Here is a 17,808-nt window from a genome sequence, read left to right as displayed (position 1 = left end):
TTTTAATGCAATTCTTTTATAAACTTTTTCCAAATTATTTGTAGAGGTTAGCTTTCATGTACTGATCAAGTAATCCGATATTATTAGTTTGTAATTTTTATTTATTATAAAAACCAACCACTTATTATCGATAATAATTAGATAATTGTAAAATTATAGTGAATCACTTATTTTCTCTTGTTTTTGTTCAACTTTACTTCAATGGTAAATCAATAGTCACTAAGGTTACAACGTTATCACTTTAATACAAGTGACTGCCTTTAACCTTTTGATTTCCTTTCAAAAACAAAAAATTACGCACTATATAATGTTATCAGCATCACATTAAGGCGCACTTTATGAGTTTGAAGAAAAAAAAGCAGAGATTCAAACAGAGAGAATGGTAATAAGTCCCGAAAAGAGAGGGAGAAATTCTACAAGATTGGTTTTTAAGACTCATGGATAATAATTTTGTACTTTCAACATTTTCTATGGGCTTATACGGGTCAATGTTGAATATACTCACTCATCAAGAATCAAGGTACTTTGAAAATTGAAACGCACTTTGATGAAATTAGAGACATAGCCCTATGCTTTTGGTACTGATTTAAGGCAAGCTAAATCATTACTTGGTGTTGAAATCCATTCTTCAACTAAGATACAAAGGAACAAGCTCTCGGGGAAGAACCCAAAACTCATGAAATTGAAGCCATAAAATAACGGTAAATTATTTGAATTGGCGGGAAGTAAGCTTAGTTTGTATAGGTTTGAGTGTGAACACTGAACTGGTTGGAGTGGTGGGCCATGTTGCTTTGGAATTTTGGGTGCACTTGAGACAAGTAATCTCAAACTTTCGGTGTGTTCAATTTTGGACTTTTGGTTCCCTTCTCAAATGCTATAAATAGCACACAATCAGTGGCTAATGCTTTTACTCTACACTCTCTCATCTTCCCCATTTCAAAAACTGACACATCATTATCACTTTGTCAAAGTGGGACATATCTCTGATCTCACCCAGTTTCAGTGTTGTTCTGAACTTGTTCGTTCTAAATTCTGGGTTTTGATTAGCTTCCCATTCTTGTTCTCATTTTTGCTTTGCAAACTTAATCGGTGCTGCTAAGTTAATTTCATTCTTTTTGTTCTAGCTTTCAGGGTTTTGAAACTAAAGGGTGGTGGTGGGGTTGGTGGGGGATAGGAGTGCCATAAGAGATTTATAATTTCCTCAAGACGATGATCCTTGCATTTAATGGATGCACTCTGTGGAAGTGTTACTTGACATTTGACAAAAAATCTGTTGTTGACAAAAGTTTCTATTTCTGGATCTTCCAGATCTTTAATAGATATAGTCTTGGCACTTAGCAATAATTATAATCCTAATCCTTCCAAAAGATCCTGGAAGCTACTTTTTTTGGGGGTGGGGTTTGTTTTTGTTCTCTTGCTTTGGCTACTTTTTTCTTCTTCTTCATCATCATCATCATCATCACAATTTTTTGTGAGTCTTTCTTTCTAGTAAGAAACAAACATGGGAGGGGCATCACTTCCACCAGGATTTCGTTTCCATCCAACTGATGAAGAACTAGTGGGATACTACCTTAAGAGAAAAGTGGAGGGGCTTGAAATTGAGCTTGAAGTTATCCCCGTCATTGATTTTTACAAATTTGATCCATGGGAGTTGCCGGGTAATCTTCAATTTCACATTTTGATCATTTGATTTGCACCCTTATTGTGTAGACACGTAAAAAGGGAACCTTTCTGATGCAATGCAAGGTTTAGCTTTAGCTTAGTGTATGGAATATGGACCAGACCAGTGTGAAACGCAACTTTATGAATACTAGAAAGATAGCACATCACTGTTTTGCCCGTTTTTCTTTTCTTCACTTTTTCTTTAGCGGTTAATCATTCTGAGCTGTAAAAGCGGCTTCAATGGGATCTCTTTAGTCAAGCTTTGGAAAAAGCAATGTTTTTATTTATTTATTTATTGTTTTTTATTTCCCATGAGGAAATGTGAGAAGGCTAATTTGTGTGGTGTGAAAAATGCAGAGAAGTCTTTCCTTCCAAAACGGGATTTGGAATGGTTTTTCTTTTGTCCAAGGGATCGCAAGTATCCAAATGGATCAAGAACAAATAGAGCTACCAAAGCTGGGTATTGGAAAGCCACCGGAAAAGATAGAAAGGTGGTGTGCCAGTCTAATCCATCCACTGTTACAGGGTACCGCAAGACCTTGGTTTTCTATCTTGGGAGGGCCCCTTTAGGTGATAGAACTGATTGGGTCATGCATGAGTATCGCCTCTGTGATGAGCTTGGCCAAGCCACACCATGTTTCCAGGTACAATTTACTGTAGGCCAAGATCGGATAAACTTATCTGAAAGTACTTAAAATCAACTTATACACTTCAAATTTGTAAATGGCTAGCTTCTCAGAAAGCTAAGATGCATAAGTTAATTTTAACTTACGGAAGGAATTAGATTCATTCTGGTTTTTATTTTCTTCTGTAATTTGTTGGCCTTAACTCAAGTTGGTTTGTTTGTTGTCAATGTAGGGTAGTTTTGCTTTGTGCCGGGTTATTAAGAAGAATGAGAAGGCAAGTGCTTCACATGTAGAACACAAGGGCAAGAGGGCTGGAAGCAGTTCAATGAAAGGGAGTGACACCTCAATGAGATTCTCTAGTGAGCCATTCAGCAACTCTGGTGATGCTTCCTCTCAAGCAAGTCACCTGAATAATGACAGTCGTTATTCAAGCCCTATTACTTCTCCTTCCAATGTGGCTCCTATGGGAGAGTTTAATCAACCTTCTGTGGAAACCAATCCTTCGAACTTCTGGATCTCCCCTGATATGATTCTTGATTCTTCAAAGGTATCTATCTACATAAGAACAAAGAAAGTTTAAATTGAATTGGTAGGTTTTGGAGATGTTAATTACTGACATTTTTCCTTCACTAACTGCAGGACTACCCTCAATTACAAGATGCTGTAGCTGAATATTTTCCGCGGTATGACCTACCAAGTGTGATGACACCATGGCAATCATTGGAACATCCAGAAACTTCATCTAGTTTGTCCTACTCAAATTTCAATGGAGAAGTTGAATTTTCTGATAATCTCAGTCAAATTGGCTGCATGTCGCCTTACTCAAGACAATGGAATTCCATGGGCTTTTATGGAAGTGGGAATGGAAATGGGGATGTCCCTTATGAAGGCTATGATCTAATTAACTCAATCTCATATCCAGAACCCTTTTGAAATCTGGAAACAAAGGAAGATCATTGTCTCACTTTTCTTGCGATGCACGGTTTCAACATGTTCTAATTTGAAGGGTTGTCATAAATCCTTGTGGGGACTAGTTAGCTTTAGTTTCAGTTGGTGTGGCTTTATAAGGAATATCTGAGACAACGCCTTTTAATGTATGTCTTGGAGTGATAAATAATGAGTAGAATCACCTTGTTGTGTAGCAGGCAGAAATTATTTTCTGCTTGAAGTGCCCTTGATTATGTTTCTCATTTACACTGTTAGTAAGATCCCCAGGCAATATCACTTTTATCCATTTTGCCGGAGTTGGTTTACATTCAGCCATCTGTATTTGTGGTTCTATAAAATAATGTTATATAATGGAGGAAAACTTCATATAAATGCTTTAAAGCCTCAAACTCCTTTTCCCTTACTATCTCGTATCTAAGGTTTGTGTTCACACGGTTTCCTTGCCTTTCTGATTCATATATATTCAACAAGTGTTTTTTTAGCCCCTCAAATGCTTGTCTAATAGATTCTATTAGTCACATTGCTCTATATCAAAATTTCAATGCAGTATAATTAAAGGTTCAAGATGCTTGTGTACCCCAAATAAACAATGGTACAGATGCTTATTAATCTTGAAAAGCTGAAAGTAGAAGACAAAACTAAAAGGAATTACATTATGCTTGTGAATAACATGACTCTTTGTTTTACCTTTCAGTCAACTCAGCCGCCAGATATAGTGGTCATTTCATTTTTGTTTTTTTTTCCTTTAAAATAAAGGTAAAATTGAATTCTACGTTTGGAATTGACAAGACATTCCACCGTACAGTTGTTTTGCTTAGCATCCAATATTCTGCTGGCTCGTCCTTTTTGGATTATTAGTGGGGGATGATAGGTTTTGATGACCTTTTAATGGATTCTCTATCAATAAATTAGCAGCTTTAACCAATGAATATTTTATTGGAATACTTTGTGAGGTAAGAAAAAACTATGTCAACTCATCATTTAGTGGTAATTGAGAAATTCTACCATCTTACAACTCAATCAGTGGGGTGACTTAAGAGGAATTGCTTTTAGGCTCTGCCATCCCACCACTTCAGAGGTGTGTTCACTGTGGTGATTGTACAGTGTAGCATTTGGCTTTTTCTCTAGTCACTTGTAAAGACACTTACTAATCTAACAGTTAAAATAACTATTCACCAATAGTGATATTCACTTCAATAATTCTAATAAAGTAAAATTGTAGATCGATGAGAAGAGTGATTATCATTTTTTTCAATCATTCTCTTTGTTCAGTCACCTCCTCAAATATCATTTAAGATCATTCTTAAACAATTGATTACTAAAATTGCTAGCTAATGAACTCAAGTAGAGGCAAAATTTGACTTAAATAACAGTCATGCATAATTGGTATCTATATCTCTCTTATTTGCTATCTGTTCATAAAACATATTTACAAGTTTATTATTTTAATGAAGACAGCAAAAGTATACCTTCAAAAACTCAATTGTTCAAATAACTCGGTTAAGTTGTAGTTAAACAGTTTTAGTCTATTTGTGATTTAAATTTTTAAACACCGTTGTCATTTTTGCTGTATATTTGTATATAAACTTCCACACAGTACAATGGTATCATCGATGTTTTTTAACATCGGGCAGGGCTTAAGACTGGTTTTAAACAACTAGAAAGTTTTTTTTATTGAAAAGGAAAGAATTTTCCTTCTCAACAAAATCTTGTTATTTTTAGATGCTTAAAATCAATCTGCTTCTAGTATTATATAGAAGGTCTTTGTGCATTATTTCTCTCCTACCGGAACTCTTGCAAAAGCTTAATTTTGGTGGGGTCTTAATAAAATACACTTCTCTGCCAGTGCTTGTCAATTCAATTCAACCCACAAGAAGCTGCACCCAAGTTTCCATGAAGCCACCATCTATTATCTCTATTTTAAAATGTCTCTTTTCATACGTTAAAAGTTTTTTCTCCACGATTAAGGAATTTATTAAATACTCGTTGTTCACACAGAGCTTCCCAAGTTTAAGAAAACACTTAGGTGAATACACTGTCAGGTTTCCAATACATCTTTGCAGGCACAGAATGCAGAAGAATAAAGGATATTTTATAGGAATAAAACTTATATAGAGTTCTTTTAATAATTTTTAGTGACATTTTCTTTTAATTGAAGTTTTACTTCAAAATCTAGCATTGACTTATCTATCTTCCACAGCCCTAGTGATAAAGTTTATTCACCAAACTCCTCTATTTGTCAATAACAATAGAAGTTATAACAATTTCAAGAATGATAAGGTTAGGCTGGGATCTTGTCCAGAGGTACACTCGTTAATTGTAAAAAAAAATATAAATAATCTGATTAGTTATTCTTTTGATATCATGAATATTTATTATTCATTCTATTCAGTAAACATATTGAGAATAAATATCAAATTAGAAAATAATATTTTCTTAATATTATAAAATAATAGATAAATATTTTGTGGAGTAATGAAGTACACATATCTATGCCTTCATCTGAAGTAAGCATATTTCTCCCCAGCATCTTCTCATTGTCCATCTTGGCAAGAATGCATGTCACCAATGCAAGAGTTTGAGGAACACTTTCTTAAAGGGCTAACAATTCCAAAACCCTTCAAAAGCAAAAAGATCAATAATCTGATAAAGGCTGTGACAGATTCCGGCCACCAACCTACCATCCAGTCTAAAAGTACTTATGTGGCTTTTTCCTCGCTAAGCAATGTTTTTATGTGGCTGTTTAAGAAAGAATTAATCCTTGAACCATTATTCTCCACTGGCAGAGTTGAAAACGAAATGAGTGAAAAGCATCCTCAATGGGAGTTAATTTATATAGCTATTGGCACTTTATATATCTCTTGGTGAATCTTTCTAGTGGAAGATGAGATCAAAGGCCTAAACCCTAAGTGGCTATTCATGCATAAAATATTACAATATAAACATTGACTCATTATAGACGTGGACAGCACTCATGAAACTATGAAAGGCAACAAGGTAGGAGTAGTAGTATTACATTTATGCATATTTTAGACTTAGCTTATATTTTATGCATATTTTAGGCAACAAGGTATTACAAAGTATTCCTTATCCCCGTTGTGCAATTCTAATATAAGCTTGCAATTTTAGGACTGCAAAAGACTTCCACTTCTTGAAGGGTAGCCCTTGACTCATCACCAAAAATAGACTCCTTGCCATCCTCTCTCTTGGCGTAAGACAGTCCCAATCTAGACTTAGCTTGCCTTAGGTCACCAATGCCAGAATTGGTATCAGGCCCAGCAAAGCCACCCATAACTGGGGCTAATGGGGGCCCAATGAGGAGCCCATCTGCCCCAAATTGTGGGCCCCCACGTGCATAATCAAACAGGGCTGCACCACTTCCTCCAACCTTGGGCAAAATGATGGGTTTAGTTTCATTTTCTATCCAATAAAATAGAAAGGCATCGAATGTGTCGTAGTAGTCATCTGTGCTTCTATAGCCTTCAGGGTTAAATGCACCAAACTTGAAAGACTTGTCTGTGTAGCCAATTATCACACATGGACCCTTGAAGTCACAACATTCATGGAAATTTGTTGCACTGAATCCATCAATTGTAGCCCTATAGCAGCACTTGAGCTCCTTCCCTGATCCAAATTATGTCAAATCTCAGAAATATTTTGAATATTTATCGGTAAAGTATATGAGAGTCTATGTATGTTTCAGATAGCATACGTGAAAAAAATGGAACTATCAGTTTTTCATACATAGATGCGTAGTAATAAATGATAAGTAGGGTGTTTTTTTTAATCCACAAGAATTACAATAATGAAAATAGCAGCAGGTTAAAATCTAAAATTTTGTGTATCCACCACTAGACCAGTAATATAATTCCATTGATAAATAGTTTAAAACGTGAAGAGATAGAAAAAAAAGACAGTACCTTTCAAAAATGTTTTATCAACCAGAGAAGATGAGAAAGTAAGATCAATATCATGGTACTTAATTTGAGGTTTGTCACTAACTCTGTTCTTGCCTATGTTCCAACCGAATAAGCAATGTGGACTTGTCTTCCACCCCTGAAATGATGGTGAGTTTGGGATGCAAGATGCCATCCACTGATGACCAATAAAACACTATCCCTGTACTTCACTCTTATGAACCACTATTTATCATCTTATCCATATTTGTTCACAAAATATCTTGCATCGCTTTACGTAAGTTCTTGGAATACAATCATACATGGGCTCTCATTGGACCCATTTGCTGGTTTTCTACACAAAACTTGGGTCAGTATATAGATCATTTCGTAATATTTTATCTCTCTTTGTTATAGATTTATGCTGTGGCAAACTGTTTTGTTTCAGCTTAAAATGAATATTGAAAACTTATGAATTTAGATAGAATTCTTCATTAGTGCTTTCCTAAGCCTTTTATTTTGGGTACGTGCATAACTAATGACTTTAATCAGGTCCAAACAAATATAAAATACATAAATTAAAAAATGGTGTAATAGTCTCTTATATCAAATTAGAGTTTAATTACTACAAAGAAAAAATCTGCACCATTTATTTATTTTAAATCTCAACCATTTATTTTATAAATTACTTTTCCAAATATTAAAAAATAATAAAAATTATAATTAAAAATAAAATAAAGAATTTTTATTTTTTATAAAATCATATATTTATTATATTTTAATACATGAAAAAAATGAACTGTAACAAAAATTTTTAATGAATAATTGATATGTAAGATAAACAAGTTAATTCTAACTTAAAAAAAGAACTACCGGTAAAAAAAAAATGTGAAGATTAAGTAAAATAAATTAAAAAAATTTATTTACAAAACAGTGGAATTTAATAATAAGTTTCAAATAGGCCGAACTCTAAAGCAGGTGGTGATATAGGTAAGGGATACTTGTTTCAATTATAATGCGGGTGATGTTCAACATTAGAAATTTTTTCATCAAAAATTAATTTTTCTTAAAAAGATGAGGTTTTAAATAGTAATATGGAAGGTGTGAATACTGGATAGTAACCCCATATTTGGACGACAGCGATTAAGTTTAATGAGATGGGTACTTACACCTCCTTATATATATATATATATATATATGAGGAGGGTTCAAATGATACCGGTGTAACTTTTACTAAGTGTTACACCGCTCAATAACTTTATATTAAATATGAATTTTGAAAATTCAACCGTTAGATTGAAAGTTCATATCTCTTAGATCATATATATCAAATTTTGTTAAATTTGAACAACAACTTCAAGGTAATCAAAGTGTTAATATTTTAGTATATTTTGAAATGTATATATTCCGTCAATTTTGTTTTACGAGAATGAAGTATCAAATCATCTTAGATTAATATAAAATTTAATATATATAATCTAAGAGATATGAACTTTCAATCTAACGGTTGAATTTTCAAAATTCATATTTAATATAAAGTTATTGAGCGGTGTAACACTTAGTAAAAGTTACACCGGTGTCATTTGAACCCTCCTCTATATATATATATATATATATATATATATATATATATAAATAAGTACACCTCCTTATTTAAAAAAAAAAACTTCTATAATATATATAGTTTTTTTTTTAATTTTTTTAATTTTACACCTCCAACTTTTAATTGACTACTTTTTTCACTTACCTCCTTTCTTCTCTCTTTCAGTTTTTACATGCATCATCTTGTCTTCTTCTAATTCTTCAACAATTTCAGTGTGTAGTTTTAGTTTTCTCAATTTTTATAGTACTTTCTTATTTTCTCACCTCTTTCACTTTTTCACATGCATCCAAATCATAGAAGTGGTACGTGACAACATTGTAGGTATGTGCAACTTTCTCGACAGTTTTTACCAAACTACACACACATTTTTTTCTTCTCATACTTCCTTTTCTTTCACCCCTTCAAAATCATTAACATTAAGTTTAGTGTTATGAAAAAAATATTTTCACTATTTCAGAGTACTGTACGGGATCCGGAAAGAAATTTTTGAAAATGTGTTTTTTACATAATTCCAAAAAAACTTTCCAAAATAGTAAATTTAATGTTCTAGAAAGTATTTTTTTAAAAGTTTGTAAAATAACACACTTTCAAAAAGTTAATGTTTCGAAAAGCACTTTCTGGAACAATAAAGTTAATGTTCTAGAGATTACTTTTCAAAATTATGTAAAAATACATAATTTTGGAAAGTATTTTTCAAAACAGTAAATTTAGTGTTTAAGAAAATATGTTAAAAACTCAATTTTGAAACTTTCTTTCGATAAAATTATTATTTCAAAAAGTACTTTTTGAAACACTTAAACTATTTGATATTGTGTTTTAGATATGTAAATGAAAGAAATGCTCGAAGAAAAAATGCACATTTGACTCGGTGCTTTCAAAAATGTCGAGAAAGCCACACACACCTATAATGTTATTGAAAACTAGTTCTACATTCTGGATGTGTGTGAAAACTAAAAGTGAGGAAGGAGAAGATAATAGTGAGAAAATTGAAAAAAGAGGGGAAAAGAGAGTAATGTAAAATTAAAAGAATTAAAACTACTTATCGAAATAGATGGAGTAGAGGAAAGATAAAGGAGTGCATGTGAAAATAAGGGAAGGAGATGTGTGAAAAAAATGTTAAATTAAATGTTTAAAGCGTAAAATAAAAAAGAAAAAATTATTTTTTTTTAAATTTTAATTATTATTTTTTAAAATAAAAGAAATGTACTTATAAAAGAAAAGGAGATGTCTATTTCATGAGCCCATCTCAAAACATGGGTGCAAGAAGAAAAATTCATTTTTTAATATATTAAACTGGGCTAAGTCTTACTTCAATGCTTCCTTCCAACTGACATGAAGTCATAGTGGGCTAGCCCAACTCATAAAATGAATCGTAAATTTAGCATCCAAATCAGACAAATTGGACATTGATGATTGAACTTAAAAAATGCGGACAAAGTTTGTAAAAAATAAATTAAAAAAAAAAGTTTTTCATGAGTCTGTTTCTTTTTTTTTTTTTTTTTTGCTGAGTGAGTTTTTCTTGAGTCATTGACGTCCCTTTTTGATATTTTCCTATTCCCATTTTTTGTGGACTAACCTATCCTACACTATTTCTTTAGTGTATCAACTTGTCATGTCTAACTTTAGGTGAATTGACACACTTTACCACTCTTATTAGTTTGGTTAGAAGGAATTTAAATTCCTTAAACATTTGTCTCAATATTTTACATACTATACATAAAAAAGACTACAATTCAGAGGGAACTCTGGCGCATGATATTAAAGCCATACCTAATAAATTTATAATTTATAATTTTATTTATGAAAATCAAACACGATACTAAAGAAATTATCTATATCTATGCACCATGCTAAACCAACTTATCTAGACTAGTGTTACCAATTTGATGAGGATGAAAAGATAGTATCGGAAACCAAAATAACAAAGATACGGTGGCGCACTATCTTGATTCTAAAAATGTATCTATGCTTTTTATATATTTATATCATCATTCCGGATTGTTTTATGAACTTTAAAACATTGTATGCCATTCAAAATAAGCCATGTCCATAAAGAATGCATTTGCTAGGGTCCTCCTGGATTTAATCTGTTGCACGAGTAGGTATATGGTCCTGTAAACCATCAAATCGTGGTGACTCACAAGTGACAACAACATTATCATCGATTCTGTACTCTTTGAAGCATGCTAATCTCCCCAGTTCTTCAACTTCCTCAACAACAAAGTCCAGTTTTGCCACTGTCTCCACCAGCAAAGATGCAAAGGCAGCAAAAGGCAAGGCTTCAGAAAACTCAAGGCTTGTGATTGCAATTTTACTTAGCTGGTGTCTCAACACCTTTCGTTCTGCTTCCTTTGGCTGTTCAGTGCATGCCCTTTGAGCTTCGCACTCTTGCAATGCTGAAGAGTCTGTTTTAACATTTGATAGTGAGTCATTTACTTGGTTTGTCTTCCCTGTTGTTTGTGCTGCAGCTATGGCCAGCATGTCATTGGAGCCGAAGAAGAGTCGAGGCTGAGATTTTATGGCAGTGTTGAGGTCCTGCAGGGCTCCTTGAAGATTATTGTAGAGTATTTCTTGAGAGCAATGGCAACGTTTCCTTATGCTGTTGGCAAGTTCTATCAGCACTTTTGATACCTCTGATGCAAGCCTTATACAAGGGTCCTTGAACTGGACTCGAACAGATTGTGGTGTCTGAAAGAAAATGTCAAATTTAGGACAAAAATCTTGCACAAATAATGCTGGACTATGGAAAAATTTAATGATGCATCCTGTCTTAGTAATATTTGTAAAAGGGGTAATGTAAAGTTACTAATAATGGACTGCATCAATTTTGCATTTCTATGAGTATGCGTAGTTTACCAATAATAACCAACTGTTTTGTGTTGGTGACTTTCTATTACTGTTTAGAAGTGTCATTTTTTAGAAATTTTTCTATAAATTCTTTGGACGCCTAATATTGAGCTGTGTGAAAAACAGTTTAAACTTAACCTTCAGACCCTTAATGGTAGATGTCAGACATCTGATGTCTAGCGTTAATTAATATCTTATATGTGCTATCTGGATACCGGTTAGACAAAAAAGAGAATTAGTATGCCAATTGCCAAAGTTGTGATGAGTTGCACCTTTACATAAATGATCAAATATATGTTCTTGTGCAAATGTTACCTGAATTTCTGTTTTCAAACAGCCATGTAGGGCTACCACTGTATACCCAAATTGACGAAGAACAGTTCCAACTTTAACATACTGCTGCCATGGAAATTTATGACATGAATGCCTTGGCTCCCAACTTGCATGTAATGCCTTAACAATTCAAAACAGAACCATTAGAAGATCAGGAAGCTCCTTTAAACGTGGTGTACAAAGATGGTTATACTAGATTACTAGGCAATACCAACTGATGTATATTTGTGTGACACAGGGATTTATGCAATTAGTTAATATTGATTGGCTTAGTGCACAAAATTTCTGTGTATCAGGTGTATAGAAGAATTTCTCTTGATGATCATCTTTTAATGCTAGCTTAATTAGGTTAGGGATGTCTTAAAATAAACCAAAAGCAGATGGATGGCTTACAAGTGTTTCATCAGTGGATTTTGAATCCAAAACAGCTCTGTAACCTTTGTATATATCTTCAGATGAATTTTTATCGCCAGAGGTTTCAATTTCTCCATAAAAATATTCGCTGACACAAGCTGCAAATTATTACTTTGATTAGACTAATGTTAATTTATATAGTAAAACTCAAGAAGTTTGATAATTTGCTTTACAAAAAAGCACGTGGATTTTAAACTTGTGATACTATGTTTGTGTTATGATTTTTCTTACCTTCTATAGATTTAGCTAGGCCTTCAAGCTTGGAAGATGTGGAATTATGGAGAGCTTCCCCTGACCAATTTGGAAATACCAATAGACTCATCAGAAGGCAAATGGCGCAGCCTATGGCTATGGTGTAGAAGCGCTCTTGTGTAAACTTAAAGACATTATCAATCCAGTAACTTGAAACAGCTATCAAGTTAAAGGTCAAGAGAAATATAAGGACCCCATAATCATAATTCTTCTTTATCTTGGGAAAGAACCTCGTATAACTGGCTGCAGCACCTGCCAGATCAAAATGACAACACCCTAAATTTAGATCAAATTCAAAGTTTTTTCTTTGTTACAGTTTAGCTACAAAGACTTAAACATGTACCAATTATGAAAATAGTAGTTCCAATGAAAAAAGCTTCAAAGATGCGGCTACATCTTCTTGCAACATATTTAACAAGAAACGCAAGTAATCCTGCTGACAGTGTTCCCAATCCTCTGTTGAACCCTTTGCATAAAGTTGCCCCTGCAATCAAAAGAATGTTAGAAATTGATGTCATTTATACCAGGTGTCTATAAGCATGTTTGTATAAACTTTTTCGAAAACACTTACTGAAGAAGAGAACAAGTATATCCAAAAACTAAAATTAACTTGGACTAAAATTAATTTGCAGAAATTTTTTCTTATTAGTTTCTCCGGTGAGTGTATATATATATATTTTAAATTTATGTATAAGTTAATTATAATTTATGAAGAAACTTATTTCATTTTTTCATTTTATTTTCTTTCTCTAAGAATGCTTTCAGAAAAGTTTATCCAAAATTGTGAGCCAGTTTTCAAGTAGAGGAACGAGGGACAACACTGACAACAGGTGACTGCATGCAGTCCCTGTATTACTATGCAGAATTTAGTTGAAAAGAAGCACTTATATACAAGTCTACAAGTAGATACGTAAAATTTAGTTAAAAGGTGAATATGTATAAGTTAGTTTTATAAAAGAAAATTGATTTATTTACTTTTAGAAAATCATGTCTAGGTGATAGCACAAAATAGAAACAACGAATTTTGAGGTAAACTGACCTACGGTGAACTCGAATACTACCACAACAGTCATGACAGCCCAGATAATATTCTCTCCAATTCCTTTGAAGCTTGGCTCCAACAGATAGAGCAAAGACACAAGAGTGAGAGAAAAACCCACTTTGAATGCATGGATGATCCTTTTTGGGTCCTCACGCCCCATCTTCCACATACTCTCCCAACCCAAACTAGGAAACCTCCTCACCTTGTCACAATAAACACTCACACATTTCCTCCAATTCCCTTTCCCACTCATTGTTCTTCCACTCTCATTACCAACCTTTGTCGTTTCCGGGCCTGCATGGACTTTAGAAGTCATTTCTCAAAGAAAATTTAAGATGGCAATCCAAATGCAAGAAGATGGTTAATAAATTGGTGTTTGCTATTTCAACACAAAAGCATGTGGCCACAAAAGAGAAGATATTAAAAAAAATAAAAAAAACTAGAAAGGAAATGATATACTTTCTGAGATAGACTGGGGATTCTATATGTATGTTAATGAATGATGAGTGTCCCCCCAGAGCTATCCGTGAAGTGTGGACTTTATATGGTGTGCTTTAGGGGGAAGTTGCTGATGTCATTTCTACACTCACATGCCATGCATTAAAGTGGACTTTAGAGTTGAGTCTTAATTAGAAATCAGCAAGTGGAACAGCCAAATATACTAGCTAGCGTTGATATCAGCAAGTGGTCACGGCCTCATTATACTAGCTAGTGCTAGTACTAGTGACTTTCTTCTACAACACACCATTTTCCAATGCAGACAACTTATGCTGTAGTAGCTTCATCATTTCTAATTTGCTACATTCCCATGTATTTGAATGACATTTGGAACTTTGTTCATAAAACATGTCAAAGACACAAATTGTATGTTGTTACTAAAGAAAAACTGTAAGCTAGCTGTTATTTAATAGTCTTCTCATGGTATATGTTGTCTAATAAAAATAGTGTTGGGATACAAACAAGTCTCACATCGATAAAATATGATAAAAAATAACAACTTATATAATACAAACATAGAGGAGAATTTGTTGGGGTTATTTTTATGATACTTGTCTGAGAAGATATTTTATAAATATTATTTTTATAAGGTTATTACACAAACATACTCCACAATGATGAGATATTGTTCGCTTTGGGCCTTAGCCCTCACGGTTTTGCTTTTGGTCATTACCCAAAATGCCTCTCCATCATTAAAGTATGTTTGTGTTATATAAGTTATTATTTTTTATTTTATTTTATCGATATGGGAAGTATCATAAAAATAACCCCAACAGTGGTATCAGAGCCGCAGGTTGGATTCGGTGGCAACCAATAAAAAAATGATAATGATAATGTAATATATAAATACAGATTCCGCTGCATGAAAGGTTAGGTCCCTTGTTTGAGGGGAGTATTGTTGGGATACAAACAAGTCCCACATCGATAAAATATGATAAAAAATAATAACTTATATAGCATAAACATACTTCAATGATTGAGAGGCCTTTTGGGTGATAACCAAGAGCAAAACCGTGAGGGCTTAGGCCCACATTGAACAATATCTCGTCATTGTAGAGTATGTTTGTGCAGGGACGGAGCCAGGATTTCAATACTGGGGGGCCGAGAATTGGAATGATCAAATGAGGCGCTACATTTTTTTAAAAAAAAAAAATTTCCAAAGTGATACCACATAGCAGGCCGTACCAGAAGTCCAAAAGTTGAATAAAAAAATAAATTTGGGTTATTCATTTAATTATACATATGAGTTTATATTAAAAATAGGGGGTGCCATATAGTAATATATATGTATATAAAAAAAATTAAAATTGTTGGGGGGGCCGTGGCACCCGTAGGTCCCCCTTTGGCTCCGTCCTTGTGTTTGTGTAATAACCTTATAAAAAATAATACTCATAAAATATCTCCTCAGACAAGTATCATAAAAATAACCCCAACAAATAGAACTGTAATTATATCTATTCTTGGTATACAATCGATCGGTTGTTTATTAAACTAACAAAGATATGATTGTCTTATATAACATTTTATCATATTTTGCATGATCAAGAGTATTTTTATATTATTTATATAATTAATATAATATAATATATAAAATAATATAATATAATATATCCAAAATAACAAAATATATATAATATTACATATTTATTATATAGTTTATAAATACATATTATAAATCTAGGTATAATTATAATAATTTGGACATATAAATTTAAAGTATATTATTAATTAAAATATTAAAAAAAAATTAATTATATAAATAGTTCTTAAAGAAAAATTTAAATAATTATAATTTTAAAAATATTGTATAATTTTTTTTAACATTTAAGAAAAGTAACTACATAAATAACTAAAAATTTGTATAATAGAATTAAAATTAAAATTTTTATAATTTTTTAAATTGAAACAATTAAATTAAAAGTTACCTTTTATAAAATTGTATTAATTTCAATGAAACAGTAGTTTTGTTATTTCAACATATTCAACATCATACCTTATTATGGATGTCAAATTCATGACAAACAATATAATAATGTTATTTCATTATTTAATTAGTATGCAATAAACATTGAATCCGGATAAAATTTATCATTCTTTTATCATATTATCCTCTAATCATACTTCAATTACCAAACAGGTCCTATTTATATAAAATATTATATTGATAAATAATTTTAACATATAAAATTTAACTATACAATTTTTACATCATAATATTGTTTAGTAATCATATTATCAGTGTACAATATTAACTTTGGTGCTAACTAATATTTCTGGAAGAATTTGGCTAATGACTTTTAAGAAAGTCTATTCTCTTAACTATATATTTTTTTTTGTTCATAAGACTCGAAACTAGACATTACTTAAAAAGATTAAGTTTAATTCTATTCAAATCATCAACACTTGTTGGTTAATACATTATAATATGGTTGTAAGTTTATAATATTTAGATTAATAATTTAGTTTTTGTTAAATATTTTTTTAATGAGAAAAAACATTTTAATGTTAATATCATCGAGATATATTTTATTTGTACTATTAGAATTTTTATGTAGCATGTTATATATATAAATTATACATCAATAATGTTGGTGTCATCAAGATATATTTTATTTGTACTTATACGTTTGTCTCAAAAGTTAGATGTCACCTTAAGGTTTGTTTAATTCAAAAGATGGGAGGAAATGGGAGGGAAGTTAGAAATTTTGTTTGGTTGAGAGGATGAGAAGAGAGGGAAATTATTCTTTTATTGTTTGGTTAATAAGGGGAGGGAAAGGATTTTAAGAACAAAATTATTTTTGTATTATAATTTCAAATTTAATAACATAAATAAGGATATTTTAAATATTATAATAAAAATATTTTAAAATTTCTCTCCTCCAAATCCCTCTAATATTAGAGGGGAGTTAAAACTGGGTTAGGAGGGATTTTGCTCCCCTGCCCTCTCCTCCTAAAAATTGAACAAAATAAGGAATTTTTTTTTTAAATCCATCCCCTCCCTTCCCCATCATTATCCTCCAACCAAGCACTATATTAATGATTGTATTGTTGGTTATATATTAAAAAAAATATTAAAAATATTTTAAATAATGTAGTACATGGGACATATTTGATATTAGGTATTGATTTTTATTTATTTATGATATTTAATAACTTCATGCCAAATGTTGCAAGAAATAATTAACTTTATGTAGAATATGAAATTTATCGATCTATGTAACAATTTGATAGGTCTCACACGAACACAAAGCTAACATAAACATAACTATGTAGCAGAAAACATAAGTCACCTAAAATAGGTTTATCATGCAGTAAAAACTTGAACATAATGCGTATACAAATATATATTTGGGATCTTAGTGATTGATCGAAATCAAAATAGTAAAATAATTCTAGTCATCAAAGTAGTAAATAACATTCCCTTATGGGATTATAGTCCTAAAATATATAATATCTACATAAATAGGACCTGCCTCAAGAGCTTTTTTGAAAAAACATGGGTGAAGGGGGTTCGTCCTTCCCTGCATCACACTCAACCCCATGAATCTAAGGGCTTTGACCTTTCCTTCATTCAGTCTAAAATCATGCATAAGCATATAACTCAAATACAATCATCATAGGCTTGTGCTAACACCTAAGTTCTTAACAACATATATGAATGACACATATATAAACAACTTAAACAAC

The 17,808-nt window shown here is 32.0% G+C and overlaps 3 protein-coding genes across 3 annotated transcripts; 1 reads left to right on the top strand and 2 right to left on the bottom strand.

Moving 5' to 3' along the window:
- The first annotated feature begins 902 nt into the window (after positions 1-902).
- Positions 903-3,608, top strand: NAC011 (NAC domain containing protein 11). The gene is made up of 4 exons (XM_020372355.3): positions 903-1,658; positions 2,020-2,306; positions 2,521-2,835; positions 2,928-3,608. The coding sequence occupies exons 1-4, from the start codon at positions 1,502-1,504 to the stop codon at positions 3,219-3,221; spliced, it is 1,053 nt and encodes a 350-aa protein (XP_020227944.1). The 5' UTR covers positions 903-1,501; the 3' UTR covers positions 3,222-3,608.
- A 2,428-nt stretch (positions 3,609-6,036) lies between these two features.
- On the bottom strand, positions 6,037-7,382 carry LOC109809276 (TLDc domain protein). Its single transcript, XM_020372532.3, has 2 exons — positions 7,157-7,382; positions 6,037-6,860 (listed from the first exon to the last, which is right to left on the bottom strand). Exons 1-2 carry the CDS (start codon positions 7,326-7,328, stop codon positions 6,343-6,345), a joined length of 690 nt encoding a protein of 229 aa, XP_020228121.1. The 5' UTR covers positions 7,329-7,382; the 3' UTR covers positions 6,037-6,342.
- A 3,435-nt stretch (positions 7,383-10,817) lies between these two features.
- Positions 10,818-14,489, bottom strand: LOC109807005 (aluminum-activated malate transporter 12). Its single transcript, XM_020369532.3, has 6 exons — positions 13,621-14,489; positions 12,925-13,065; positions 12,561-12,833; positions 12,309-12,427; positions 11,898-12,035; positions 10,818-11,423 (listed from the first exon to the last, which is right to left on the bottom strand). Exons 1-6 carry the CDS (start codon positions 13,937-13,939, stop codon positions 10,818-10,820), a joined length of 1,596 nt encoding a protein of 531 aa, XP_020225121.2. The 5' UTR covers positions 13,940-14,489.
- Between the last annotated feature and the right edge of the window lie 3,319 nt (positions 14,490-17,808).

This window comes from Cajanus cajan, chromosome 5, assembly GCF_000230855.2.
Source record: "Cajanus cajan strain Asha chromosome 5, NIPB_CcT2T_4, whole genome shotgun sequence".
NCBI classification, from domain to species: Eukaryota; Viridiplantae; Streptophyta; class Magnoliopsida; order Fabales; family Fabaceae; genus Cajanus; species Cajanus cajan.
This window is presented reverse-complemented; position numbering and strand designations above follow the sequence as displayed.